This window comes from Takifugu rubripes, chromosome 7 (assembly GCF_901000725.2).
Source record: "Takifugu rubripes chromosome 7, fTakRub1.2, whole genome shotgun sequence".
In the NCBI taxonomy this organism is placed as follows: domain Eukaryota; kingdom Metazoa; phylum Chordata; class Actinopteri; order Tetraodontiformes; family Tetraodontidae; genus Takifugu; species Takifugu rubripes.
Genome location: NC_042291.1, coordinates 2,072,288 through 2,086,365, shown reverse-complemented (window position 1 = coordinate 2,086,365; position 14,078 = coordinate 2,072,288). Strand labels below are relative to the sequence as shown.

At 47.2% G+C, this 14,078-nt stretch overlaps 1 protein-coding gene across 1 annotated transcript in view; it reads left to right on the top strand.

Annotated features, from left to right (window-relative positions):
- The first annotated feature begins 5,259 nt into the window (after window positions 1-5,259).
- grik3 (glutamate ionotropic receptor kainate type subunit 3) overlaps window positions 5,260-14,078 on the top strand; it is a 70,422-nt gene continuing 61,603 nt past the window's right edge. Inside the window, exon 1 of the mRNA XM_011605083.2 lies at window positions 5,260-6,214. Within this exon, the coding sequence (XP_011603385.2) occupies window positions 6,100-6,214 (115 nt within the window). The 5' untranslated portion in view covers window positions 5,260-6,099. The remainder of the gene's footprint in view (window positions 6,215-14,078) is intronic.

The window sequence follows — 14,078 nt, the reverse complement described above, 5'->3', positions numbered from 1 at the left end:
ATGATTAACAGGGTGTGTAATTTGTATATAAAGCATTTGTGTAAAAATCCAAACTCTTTCTTTCTTCGTCCTGTTAAATGTCCCACACGTCTGGCTGCCTGATAATGACTCAGGGCCAGACGGAAGAACATGACCGTCAGGATGGCATCAGATCTGAAAGGGACTCCTGTCCTTCGTTGGATTGTCCAGAGCTTCTGCTGCCCTCGCCAAGCGCTGCCTCCCACCATCCTGTCCAGTTTGAGACATCGGTACAATTCATATTGAAGAGTGAATCACTGAGATGAGATAAGCAGCCTTGTGAATTAGCAGCACTTTTTAATCTGTTATGTTAGGATGAAATAGCTTGTAGAAAAAACAGGATTTTTAAATATCATCCAGATCAATTGCAGCCTCCTGCTGTTGCAGATAAAAGACAAATACGCAACACACATCTCACCAAGCTTCGCAGCAGAACTTGAAGCCCTGCCTAGCAAACATGCTAGGTGTGGTGATGGTGCTTTAAGCCTCTAGTACTTCAGCCAAACCTAAACTCGCTGCCTTGTTCTCAAATCGCTGCGTACTGACTGTTTTTCTTGCGCTGATCACGTGGTTTCTTTCTTTGCTATTACATCACCGTCATATCGGCTCTTCTTCCCTCCCCGCGAGCTACACCCTTAGTGGTTGCGCAAGCGTCCATTGGGTTTAAAAGTGAATGCGTTCCCAGCCCTTAACAGTGTAAAGTAAGTAAAAAAGACGAAGATATGGGAATTGTTACAAAGATATAAGCGGTCTGTCAGGACCCAGTGCCTGGGAACATGCTGTATGTGTTCATTTATGGGTTTTTCTACATGCTAGCAAAGTGCTCCAACATTATAAACTGTCTTTTAATATTTATTGAAGATGGATGAGGGTGATAGGGACGATAACTCCAATAATTCAGCTGATGGATCAGGTTAGTCAGGAATCCATTATAACTCTGAGCCTTTTTCATTCATAACCAGCGGCCGAATCCCACCAGCAGTCATTTCCCATCTCCCAGACTGTCTGGATGACTGATCGAGGTTGTGATTGCCTGCTCTCTCCCAAACACACCGCCGCCGCAGACGTCCGCGCCGGCACATACATCTCGGGAGGCCTCCAGCCCCGAGCTGCAGCGCTGCGTAAACGGAGTCGCCGGCGTTAGAATTGGGCCGATTCCTCACGAACCTCGTCTGCACGCGGAAGCCCGCGAACGTCAGGCTGAAGCTGCCGTTCAATCCATCAGCAAAGCAGCTGCTGCACTGATGCAGACGCAGAGGGGAAATGGACATTTGATGATCTGCAGTGACCAAATGGAAGGGAGCCCCCACCGTCATCTCTGGAGGCCATGTTTCATGTGCAGAGCAGCTCCGCGCTCTCCTTCCTGATGCCCGAGTGGATGCTTTGTGTCTTTTTGACACAAGATCAATGATATTTCAAAAGTTTCCATCTCATTTTAAACCTGTTTTCTTGTAATATCACTTTCTTCTTAAATAAGAGTTGACTTTTCGGTGTGGAGCGATTCGCTTTTTCTTGCTGTGCGACGAGCCCAACGCTCCACTGACGATCGTAAGCAGATAAGAAGGAGGCTCATTTCTAATCAGAAGGCTTCAAGATGAATTTCAAACAAAGGCCATTGTTGAGGGGCTCTTCGATCCTCAGCGTTACGTTTGTTCTCGCCGCTGAGTTCTTTCTGCTTGTCTTGGACAGAAAACCGAAATCAATGGTGAAAATGCTTCACACGATCCGTTTTCAGGGCTCAATTGGAGCGCAGCAATTTTCCCCAAATGACTCTGAACAATCTAACGTCTGCAACCGCACATCTTCTCCAACCAATCATAAGCAAATGTGCAAGCGGTGAAAGGCGCCGCGTGGAAATTGATCGTCCTCTTTCTTCTCTTGCGTGCTCCTCAAATAAATAAATAAATATAAAACCACGACGCGCTGATCGATCCTGTCAACTAAGTACACCTCTCGTCAATGTCTCCGGCTCCACAATGGAGACTCGGCGCTCGGGGAGCCATTAGTTATGGCCAACCTGCCAGACGAGGCATTGATTGCAGGTCACTTGTAAATGCAACAGCAATCACTTCGCTGAGAGTAAAATAGAGCAGAAAGGGCCGTCCTATTTGAATGTGGTTCCAGACAAAAAGGGTTCACTGAAATTACTTCATAATCTACTGCGCGGAGGCCGGAGTTCCTTTCACTCCAGCTCCAAGCTGATAAAAAGGAGTTGTTTGGGACTCACTTTTGTACTTGTTTTCTTGAGTCACGCTGGTGCTGGTTGCTGCACATGACCCTCGTTTGCTTACAAAGCTGAATGACGGCCACAGCTGAGCGTCGTTAAGACAAGACTCCTTATCACCTGACAGGCCTCTGTCACCCCACTGGGTCATGGTTTCCTCTCCTCTCCTCTCCTCTCCTCTCCTCTCCTCTCCTCTCCTTTCCTCTCCTCTCCTCTCCTTCTCCTCTCCTTCTCCTTCTCCTTCTCCTCTCCCTCTCCCTCTCCCTCTCCTCTCCTCTCCTCTCCTCTCCTCTCCTCTCCTCTCCTCTCCTCTCCCTCTCCTCTCCCCCTCCCCCTCCCCCTCCCCCTCCTTTCCTCTCCTTCTCTTCTCCTCTCCTTCTCCTTCTCCTTCTCCTTCTCCTTCTCCTTTCCTCTCCCTCTCCTCTCCTCTCCTCTCCTCTCCTCTCCTCTCCTCTCCTCTCCTCTCCACTCCCTCTCCTCTCCTCTCCTCTCCTCTCCTCTCCTCTCCTCTCCTCTCCTCTCTACCCACCCCCCCATCAGCAGGAGGGTCCCCCTACATGAGCCTGGTCCTGCTCAAGGTTTCTTCCTGTTAAAGGGGAGTTTTTCCTTGCCCCTGTTGCTTGTCTGGGGTTAGGCCCTGGGATTCTGGAAAGCGCCTTGAAACAATTTTGATTGTATAAGACGCTATATAAATAAAGATTGATTTGATTAAAACTTGACCTATCAGTTTTAACTTCTGCCATTTTAAATCTTTTGAGGTTGTCAAGTTTAAAAGCGTGCTTTTATGCACTGAAAGTCCTTTTTTAGGAATTCAGCCACTCTGAGGAAATGCAGACTTGGTCTGGAGCTTGGTTATTATTTTTTGCTATTTGCTGATGCAGGAACTGGGTTGGGCTGGTCCTGGTGGAGCTCACTGTGGACCCACACTTCCAGCCCGCGTGGGTCTGTGGGCATCTGAAGCACCATCCCTCCATCTCTGTTGTGATTGGTGACCGTTCTTGTGATCTTGTTGACTTGGTTTCCATGCCGATGATCTGCAGATCGACCCACCGGTGATCTGATATGTATTTTAGATATATTTAGTTAGATGTCAATTGGTTATGAGAGTTTACTGAAAAACTCTCATTCTATGGCGGTGAGTTGTTCGTACTGCTAATAAATAATAAATCTCCACATATGTCACATGAGCGGCCCCAACAGCACCATCTAGCAAAACTGGGTGCGTCCTATTCACAGCAAATAATGCCGTCAGTTATGTACACAAATAATGCTAATCGTCACCCAAGGATGTGTGCATTTATGTATATATACGCAAATAACGTGTATTCCAATATTTGTCTTTGTAAATATTTATCTACACTTCCAAGGATGTAACCATCAAATATAAATGTACAAAATCTTCAACGCGAGATTTCGTTCAGCCACTCAACACACACCTACATCACCAGTTTTTACTGGAAACCCTCAAGAATCGACTCAAATATTTCCCCATTATGACCCTGAGGAGTTAAATCGTGGAGGTACCCAGCAGGAGCTACTTTCTTTAAATAGTTCCCGGAATTTGTGGAGAATTTCACTAATGTGAGAGAATGAATTCACAATAAAGCAATATAATTTCACAGAAACAGGTCATGCGGACGTGGATTTTTGTCATATTACTAAAGCAGTGAAATTTAAAAAAAAAAAAGAAAAGGCTAAATTTGAGCATCTGAGTCTGCCTAGTGTGTGCAGCAGGACAGGAGGAGGCTCAGTCCATGGAGAAGAATAAAGAATAAAATGGTGACTGTGTAGCTGAAAGCTAATCCACCAAAATCACTGCTTCAAATGCTAAAAGCTAGCATCAAAATGAAAAGACACTTTTAAATCCTTTTTGAACTCTTTCTCCTCTCCTCCTCTTCCAGGTGAGGAGCTCCTGCCAGAGACTGACCACAGCAGGCAGCCTGGGAGAGCACAGACCCCCGTCTCTCCATAGAGGGCACCCACAGACTCAGAATGCCTTGTTTGCTTGAGCTGTGTACATTTTGTGTTTGAAAGAGCAGCAAGTCAATGAATCTGGATAATGCGCGAGCCGGGCCGCATAACTCACATTGATAGTCCTTACATTGTGCCAAGAAGCGATAAATCTGCACTGGGAGACATGAATATGCAGCGACAGTCAGTCTGGCTTGTTCGTGCTTGCATGCCCCCTGATGCACAGTTTATTCCTCTGCCCCGTCCCAAGCAGAAAAATAAAACCAATGAGCCGCGGCGCTGTCTCATCACCAGCACAAAGAATTGTAGCAAAGCATTTCCCAGAATAAGCTCAGGAACTGTAAATCATTAGCATATGTGTCATTCGCACATCTATCTATCTATCTATCTATCTATCTATCTATCTATCTATCTATCTATCTATCTATCTATCTATCTATCTATCTATCTATCTATCTATCTATCTATCTATCTATCTATCTATCTATCTATCTATCTATCTATCTATCAGAAACTGCCATGAGCAGCTCTTCTCCCCTCTGTGACCGTGGAACCTGCAGCCTGTGTTTGACGGCTCTTTCTATCTTTATATGAAATGAAGAGGGAACAGATATGCACCAGGCAGTTGGGGGGGGGGGGGGGGGGGGGGGGGGGGGGGGGGGGGGGGGGGGGGGGGGGGAATTTATGCACTCATTGACACAGACAGCCTCGGGAAATACTGATAAGAAGACTGATTTGTCAGGATCCAAATCCTCAACTGGCATTTCCCCCCATGTAATAAAAACATTTAAAAAAAATAACACCTCATAATCCTGCAAGCGCACGTGTGTATTTGAGTGTGTGGTGGTGGTGGTGGGGGGTCTTTTGTTGCTTGAGGCAAAGGGTAAAAATGTAATTTGTGCCCGTTCAGTAAATAAAGGACAAATCCAGATTCCCGCGACTCCTCGGGGCAGCGCAATCTAAATATGAGGCGCGATGAAATTAAAGGATAATAAAAGGGAAGAGCGGGCGGAAAGGTAGAGAACCCGATCAGCGTTCTGATCCCTCTCAGCGCCACAAAGAAGTTCTTGGACACAGTTGACAAGTATGCGTAACGACGCGTGCCTCTAGTGGCACCGTTGGAGGAGGGTCGTCAGACGCACGCAGATGCGCGGCTTTCTGCACTACATTTCCTCCCAACATCGACTGGAGAACAAATAAACGTCCGCGTAGGGAGGTTTCGGAACAAATTTGGACTTAAAAAACCCAACAAAACCCCCCAAACCGTTCGATTATCGGTTTGTGCGCAACTGGAGAGGAGGAGCGGCGGATCCAATCGTCTCATTTTACTGTTGAAACAGTTTTCAAGAGGCGGTTGAAGGATTTCTGTGATTAAACTGCACCGTGATTTCTCCTTCCGCATCTCTGGACTGCGTTTGAAATCCCCCAACGGTCATTCTCGTCCCCCTTTTTTTTTTTCCGCCTTTCGGGGGACAGGATCGTTCGAGGCGACCCAAAGTTCCGCAGGCGCAGTTCTCCTCATTCACAAAGGCGCGGGAAGTCAGGCTCGGCTGTTGCTCTGGCACTTGTCAGCAGACAGATAGCATCGGCTGTAGGAGGGGATTCAGAGACTCCTGCGGGGTAATTGTAGCAGCCTGCGTTCGCAGGTGTTAACACCGATCCGCTTGTGAGGGACCCGAGGTGCTTCATCTTGATCAAGCCGCTCTCAGACTTGAAACAGAACAAAAAAAAAAAAGAGAAAAGAAATGTTTGACCAAGTACAATGAGCGCACATCTGACGCAGACGTCAAAACCCATAGATGGTCCGTCGAATTCAGTGTTGAGGAGCGAATTTGAGTCGTCTTTGGAATTTTAAAAGAAAAAGTGGATCCAGCGACTTTGCAACCATGCGAAATACTTGGCTGCCTCGCCGGACTGCGATTTGGGAATACTGGACCTCGTTGATTGCGTGCCTCTTTTGGATTCAGCGCTCCAGTGGGATGCCCCACGTTATCAGAATAGGTGAGTGCAAACACGCGCGCACGCACACGCGGCCGTCTGCTTTCACCTTGACCCCGCTCCCCTCGGTTCGTGTCAGTGCGGTTGGTGATGCGTGCGTCCGCAGCGGTAGCGGCTGTTTTTAGGACTAAAACCAGAGTCCCCCCCCCCCACCCCCCCTCACCCGTTCATGTGAGAATTTCCACTTTTGGTGAAACGACGGCGACAAATCAGACAGCTGCGCGTTTCTGCGGACCCTTGTCTGCACAATCGAAGGTCTCCTCTCCTCTCATGCATCGAATGTGCGCGTTTGGTGTGACCTCTGCGCACCCTGCTTCCTCTGGTCCTTCAGCCAGCATGTTGGTTAACTTCCTTCCCCCTCACTTTCTAATGTAGTTGTGCTTCATGCTGTCATAAGAAAGAGGAGAAAATGAATTTAAGATGCTAGTACAGTTGGGAAGTTGCACCAGATGTTGCAAGTTGGGGATAAAGTAAAGTTGGACCCCAGAATTTCAGCCCCCACATGGAGAAAAAAGATTCCCGAGAAAAGAAAAGGATTAAGGGTCCTCCACAAAAGAGGGAGGAAGCAGACACTGTCCGGCTTGTCTGCTTCCAATCTCACACCGAAGAATAACGTGAGAAAAGTCATTTCTGGAGGCTGGCGCGGCGTGATGAAACGTTCTTCGCCGCCAACAGACAGGAACAGGACGGAGATCAATACGGTTTTTGTCATGAGGCAAAATCGTTTCTGACATTTGGCGGAGTGCCACGCAGGACAATTACTCCAAATGGCATCGGCTCTCATTAACATAGCAGGGCAGCAGCGGAGGAGAGAACAGGCGGGAGGGGAGAGCGTCCAAACGGAGCTCTTTGTCTTTGGGGTTTCAAAAATAAATACAAATAAAATATCTATATATATGGGTTCGAGTGGATGGATTAGAAAAACGCTATACACTCTACTACCTGTGGAAAATACCTGTTTGTGTAGTTTTAGTGTGCATAAGTGTGTGTGTTTGTGGAAGGGGGGTGAATTTAAATATGGAGAACATCATTGTAAAAGAGGGTCTGAACAGAAGGTGAAAGCCTCCCAGAGTGCAGGACAACAGGATGTGCTGACTGGGCGTCGGGAGCAGCTGTCCTGCAGGCCCAGCGTGCACCTGTGACTGACTGACTGCTGCGTCCCGTGGACACGCCGCGCCTCCGACGCCACTCTCAAACGCTGCACAGCGTCCTCTAAAAGCTCTGCTTCTGCTGATTTCGAACCAAATTATTTGAACAAAAGGACGTTTAGAAAAGAAAACTGGCGGCAGCTCAAAGGAAAACCTGAAATAGACGTGACAGCCTTTGTTTGTTTTTTCTTTTTAAATGTCAAAAGTGCTGAGACAAATTTACCCTGAAATGCTGCCCCAGTAGCACTGTTGCTTTTTATAGAATCTATCATTGCTTGTGGTGAAGGAGACATTTGTCTTTGGTGTGTGTGTGTGTGTGAGATTGTATTTTCAGCAAAACGAAGCGAAGAAGAGGAACATTGAAGAGAAGGTTACTGAACTTACCTGAATATGAAAGGAGGAAGAGGATAAAGACAAATTCTAAAGGCTCCTGTGTTTGTGTGATCTTCTGAGAGGTTTTACAGTGCGGCTTGTATGAGGTGTGTTTATGTATCTGATTTTTTTTTCTGCTTACAAAGCTGCAGCCTCTTTAAAATAACTACAAACCCACCATCACGTTGCATAAAATAGCAGCTGCAGATTTATTTGCCTTTGGCCGCCGTGGTTGACGGTGTTTTGATCTGTTTATTGATGACCGCTGTTTGAGTGGTGTTGTCGGGAATGCTTGTTTCCTTTGTTGACGCCCACCCGTGCACACCTCGTCTGATTCTGCCGTCTCGGGCAGCTAGCTTAAAGCCGACAGAGGGCTCTGTTGCAGAGGGGGGCGGTGGTCTCAGCTCTGTCACCGACACAAAAATAAGCAGCGAGAAATCATCGCGGCGTTTGATCACTGTCTGCGGCGTCTCTGCTGGCGGTTAGTGGCCAGCGCCGTCCTCCAAGTATGTCGTCTGGGTAATGGTGGGCATCCAAGGTAGAGTTGTTGTCATTGATTTTAGCGCTTCTGCAGCTCACGGCTCGACGTCGGGGCCAGATGGTCGCGCCGTCTCATTCTGCAGCTTCCTGCTTTTCAGTTGAGGGGGATGAAAGACGGCCTCGCTTCAGTCTTTGTGATTCTCTGTAGACGCATCTACCTGCTTTCTGTCATTTCCTTTCTTTGCCGCCTGTTTGACAGCCTCCTCCTGGGGGCCATTTCTGCTGATAAAGTCTTCTCATAATAAATAGCATACAGGTATCCTTCGTCTTGCAATCCCGGCCAACGTGGAATGGATTCGCTCACGTGCATAGCTAAGCCGTAAATTCAGGACTGGATCCATTTTCCTTTTGATGTGTTTTCGTGCTCCCCTTAAGTGAAAATACTTAAAAATCGTCATCCTGCGAGTCCCTGTTACGGCGTTCGGTCATGACAGATGATTATACATTTTTTCTTTCATCAGCGGATTGATGAAAGTAATTCATCACTTGTTGTCTCCTCTCTCTGCTCGCACTCAGCAAGGTTATTCACTGCCTGACAGGGATTTATTGAATAATCGATTGCTTTATCTGCCTAATACTTAAAACACTTAATCAGTGCCAGTTAATCAATCTACCTCATGATTTCGTGTTGATTTCATTTCCGTAGCTCCTCGCTCACCCCCGACAGCGCCCGATCCCACGGTCTGTATGTTAAAGCTCCCCAGGAGCCAACACGGCGGTCTTACCATAACAACAAAACGTGTGGAGGCTCAAATACAAGACGAGACACGAGTGCACGAGGTGCAAAAAGTAACTGGGAGAAGCTGGAGTTCGCGGTCTGCAACCGACACGGCCACATCCGAGGCCCAGCCGGAGAGACGAAGGCATTTCCAGGAGATGAAATCTGCAAGGAAACTATAGAAAGTGCTTTCTCCCCGACGTCCTCCTCGCCGGGGTTTGTGCAAATGTCTCAACTCGAAATGACTCAGGCATATTTCAAGAGACCGCGGAAAGCTCCGGTGGTACTTTGCAATTCTACTTTGAACAAAGTAGGAAACCCAAAGGGCTGCTTGGATTGAGAATCACCCACAAGGGGGTGGTGGAGCTGGCAGAGAGAAGAGAAGAGGTTTAAAAAAGATTTTGGGGATAAAAACAGGAGGGGGGGATAAATACGAGACGGGATGTTGCGCTATCAAATTAAGGCGGCCATCAGCTGCTGAGTGCAAATGAATTTTTCATTTTGATCTAAATTTAATCTCTCCCCGGACTGAGAGGGGGAGCTGATGGTGGAGGTTCGGGTCCGGGGAGTTGTTGTGGTGAATACGAACAAAGGCTGGTGGAGGTCACAGAAGAATGGGATACAACGAGCGACTCCTTTGAAGCGTAATTCCATTATCTGTCCGCCAAGGCAGAGATCGAAGGAGGAAGGAGGGGGCACGGCGGTAGTTTTTACCTGCGCTAGCATGCGTAAAGATGGGGAAAAGCCCCGCAGAGGTCCGGATTTCTGCCTTCCCTCTTTAAGCATCTGGAGCTTTGGACACACATGCTATGGACGACAACAGACCTTCCAAAACATATGTCTGGTTTCTCTGGGCCTCTTGTACACAATCCAATTCCATTGTCTCTGTCATCACACTCGCACCTCGTCATTAGCTCCAATCTCGCTGATGAGAAGCGGCAGATGTTCGTTTTGTCGAGCAGCGGGGCCCATCCCTGAACGTGCTCTCTCCTGTACTCGCTCTGTGGTGCCGTTTGTTTGCTTTCGAGGGAAACGCTCCACCTTCACGAATAAACGGGCCCTCAGCACGTCGTGGAGCATTTCTGAAGCTCTGAGCCTGTTATTGAGTTCAGGCCATAAAGCTCGTCAGCACCTCTGTTCAAGGTAACGCTCATCAAATACATGTTGATTTCTCCGACAGGGCATAATAAATACAAAATATATTTATAAGGAGGCCTTTAAGTGCACTTCAAGGACCATGTATGTGCTCCCTGATCATCCAATAATCCAAGGCTCTAGGGGCTAATAGAGCAGGTCTTCCAGTAAAACCCTCCAATAACCTAATCCTTTGACACAGCAGGGAAGCGTTCCTGCTCCAGCTATCTTAGCCTAGCCGCTGCTAGCACAGCAGATGGTGTTTTCATATCGTACAAAGTGGGTGCTCAGCAAGCAAAAGGTCTTGATGGAAGCATATGCTTCTGATGCCTATTGAACAAAATAAGGTGCTGAGTTCCATATGGCTTTAAATGTCAGCTTTTCACCCGGCAACACCGGGAAATTACCTGGCTCGCTGCGGATGCCGAGTGGGATTCAGAAATGATGATACTATTAATTATCATCGTTCATATTAAATATCATGTCCATGAGACGTCGGTAACGTGAATAATCTGCTTTGGCTATTCACAAAAATGGAGGATTTTTTTTTCTCACTTTCCGTAACTGATGACATCATATATTAGATACGCCAGCTTGATTGATGTGGTCCACGTTCTGCTTAAGTCCCCACGCGGGGCCCCGGCTGACTCCGAGTCATTCTAATGCGTCACGTGCTTCTGGGATTGACAGTAGCTTGAAATTCCTGCTATGTCAATGTTGGCCGTTTCTCCCTGAATGTTTCTGAACTGAGGCAATGAATCAAATTTCATGCTCCAGCCATTCGTCTTTATTATGTGCCCTTGTCCTTTCCATTTGACTCTCCCACCTCAGCGGTCCTCGAGGCTCCGCTGGAGACGGCAAACACCACCAGGACTGTGAGGGGCGAAAGCTCCATCACCATCACCACGGTGGTGGTGGCAGCAGTTCACACCCGCTTCATTAGCGTGGAATTTTGCGATTACTTGCCGTTCGTCCTTGCTTCTCGGCTGCGGCCGCTCCGGTGCAGATGCACGGACCACAGGCGCGGCGAGGGCAGAGGGAAAGCAGAGAGCGGCGCTGAAAGAGCGAGGGCGGCTACGCAGATGACGCTGGGGGGACTTTTATTTAGCCCCTTAATTAGCTCGAACCTTTTGATCCAAATTTTAAATCCCTGCTACGTGGTGCCGCCGCCACCTTTTATGTGTCGCCCCGAGCTGGATAAGACTCAGCTTTATTTCACCGCCTTTCAACCACCTGCCGTTCACTGGAGCAGCATTAGATTTGCTTTTACCTTATCCCTTCCCAGGCGCTCCGTGTAAACGCGGTCACCTCCAACACCACAGGCGCATATTGTTACATGCGCACTCGATGCGCACGGTCCAACCACGCGACCTTTCCTTGTCATTGTCGGCAGTTGTCGGCGGATGTATCGGCTAAGGTTTAAAACCTATTTAACTTTGGCTGAAGACGGTGAATGGAGGCCGACACTGGTTCATTCTGCCCTATTAATCAAGCCCCAATTGTTATAAATGTCAGGTCTCGGTTGTGTGATTCCCCTAAATTGCTATTCCATGACTGTAGGCAGCTGAAAGTGCGTATTTAGGGTAGAGAGGGAGAGAAAGAAAGAGAGGAAGTGTGAGTATTTGCATGACAAGGGAGTGTATAAGGGAAGATGGCGTAGAGCCCCCGGAGCATTAGGGTAGAGCAGGAGTTGCTAATCAACTGTGAGATTTCCCCTTGGAGAGGAGGAACAGATAAGACAAACCTCTTCAGGCCAAAACTGCTACAAATGATCGCCAAAAATATGAACGTGTGTAACTGGGACTAGAGGTATTTCCTTTCAACACCTCCACTTCTCCTAGCTCAGCCTAACAAATGCGACGGGCGGGAGAGCACAAGACTCGGGGCTTACCTCGGTAGCCTGTGCTCATCCCTCCACTGATGGATAGCCAGGAGGTGGAAAGCCAATGTCAATTTAGTTAACACAGCCAATACCCAGAAGATTCCACTCAGCACTCAGTCTGTGTGCAGGCCAGACAATATGGGATGGTCTCCCCTGTCTCAGCAAATGCTTTACTGGCTGATGATGTACCGTCCAGGTTCTCCCCCAGAGAGCACTGCGGTTATCCGCAAACAGCTCCCTCGTGTCTCATCTGCAGGCGGCTCGTCTGCATGTGACCAACAGTAGACGTATGAAACTAGGCAGATATCATCATCGACGGAGCGGGAGCTAATGCGCACGAGATGAGTGGCCACTAGATGATCATACGAGCTGGTGTTATTTTGTCACCACATACAAAACACTTTCTTTGAAGATCAATTCTCCATCAGAAGTTCGTGTATCATCCGGGTTGGTTTCAGTGCAACAGAAATGACATTTACACGAGCCTTGACTCAGGCTAAGGTACACCGGTGATGTTAGCGCCGGACTCAAGAGTCCTTTTAATGAGAGGGCGCTAAATAAACATGCATACATGCAATTAATGCTGCAATGATAACTTAAAGCAGAAAGACATCAAAACTAGACACCATAAAATTAGTTATTGATCCTAATGATACTGTAGGTATGTTTTTCAAGCATTTCGAAACCGAGCTCCGTTCTTTAACCCCTAAAGCTGTGGCTTTTATTTTGAGTCTCCACTTCAGAATCTAAGCACCGCTGCTAATTAGTTTTTAACAAAAGCAAAACAATAACATGAAATTGCCTGTATCACTGTGATCTGCAGTCATGAAATGGCTATTATCTAAACTGCATGAAAGGAATGCTGCCGCAATTATTTGCTAATTTGGCGAGAATGTTTTAAAAGAAACTGCACGGCTGCCATTCCAGACACAAATACTATAATCACCTCAGGGCTTCTTGTGCTTCCATAATGCACATGTACATTATGTATCGTTATAAGACTTTTCATGGTAAAATGTGCAGGGGAAGGTCGTCTGGGGATCTGCAGGAGTTGAGCTGCCGTCTTGACTCCTGTTAAATGGGATTATGGCTGTAGAAGTACAACTTGCAAACAACAGAGTGTGATGTCAGTGTAAAGGTCACTGTCACAAACCGTGCGAGACAAGGAAGGACACACATCTACTTACCGGGTACCTTTAAGCAGAACATCTTCCATTACAGCATTTTCTTGTCGCTCGTGAATTTTTGATTCACGAGTTGCTACTTGGATATATTTTCGACTGTCAGACAACTGTTTAGGTAATTGGCATCAAGCTGCATGGCCTCAAAGAATTGATGTGGTTAACGGTCGCTGCTCAGTGTTTCACTACACAAAGATCTCCAATCTGCCACAGTGATTAGACCCGTTCTCGCCATGTAGAATAGAACCAAGGCATGGGTGTTTCTAAAGGACCAGTCTAAAACTACGACTAAACTTGCAGTAAAATAGCCACATAACCAATGTGTCCATATCTTAGGGTAGTTCTAAAGAAACTGGCTTTAATAATAACATCTTAATAGATGTGCGGTGTAATTCCCAAAAAAACATTATTACATTGTTGTAGTTTGACAAAACCAATATTACCATTAAATAAACTGTTATTTGTGCTGACAGTTTACAAAGAAAATTATCACTTAAGAAGACGACTGCCATTTTAGCTTAACTGACGGCTAGCCAAAAAGGAATGCCGCGTAAAAGAATCAATTGTTTACTTGGGGGGGTCGGTTTGACGCACACTAAGACAAAAATGGAAATTTCTCAGTAGTGCAGAATTTAATTATCTGAGATGCTCTTGTGATGTGCGCGTCCCTTGTTCCCAGCATGGAGCAAAAATCAGAGAGTTAACCACACATAGTGTTGTTTAAGCTTCCTCCCCCTGCTGCTGCGTCCTTCAGATGTCGAACAGTCAACAGGGCCTGTGAATGGATTGCTAGTCCGGCTCGCTGAGGTTCAGACAGACGAAAAAAGTTTGTCATCGATCGACGAAGGCCTCGAGGTTCCAAGTGGAGCCTGTTAGCATTAGCTACCCCTGG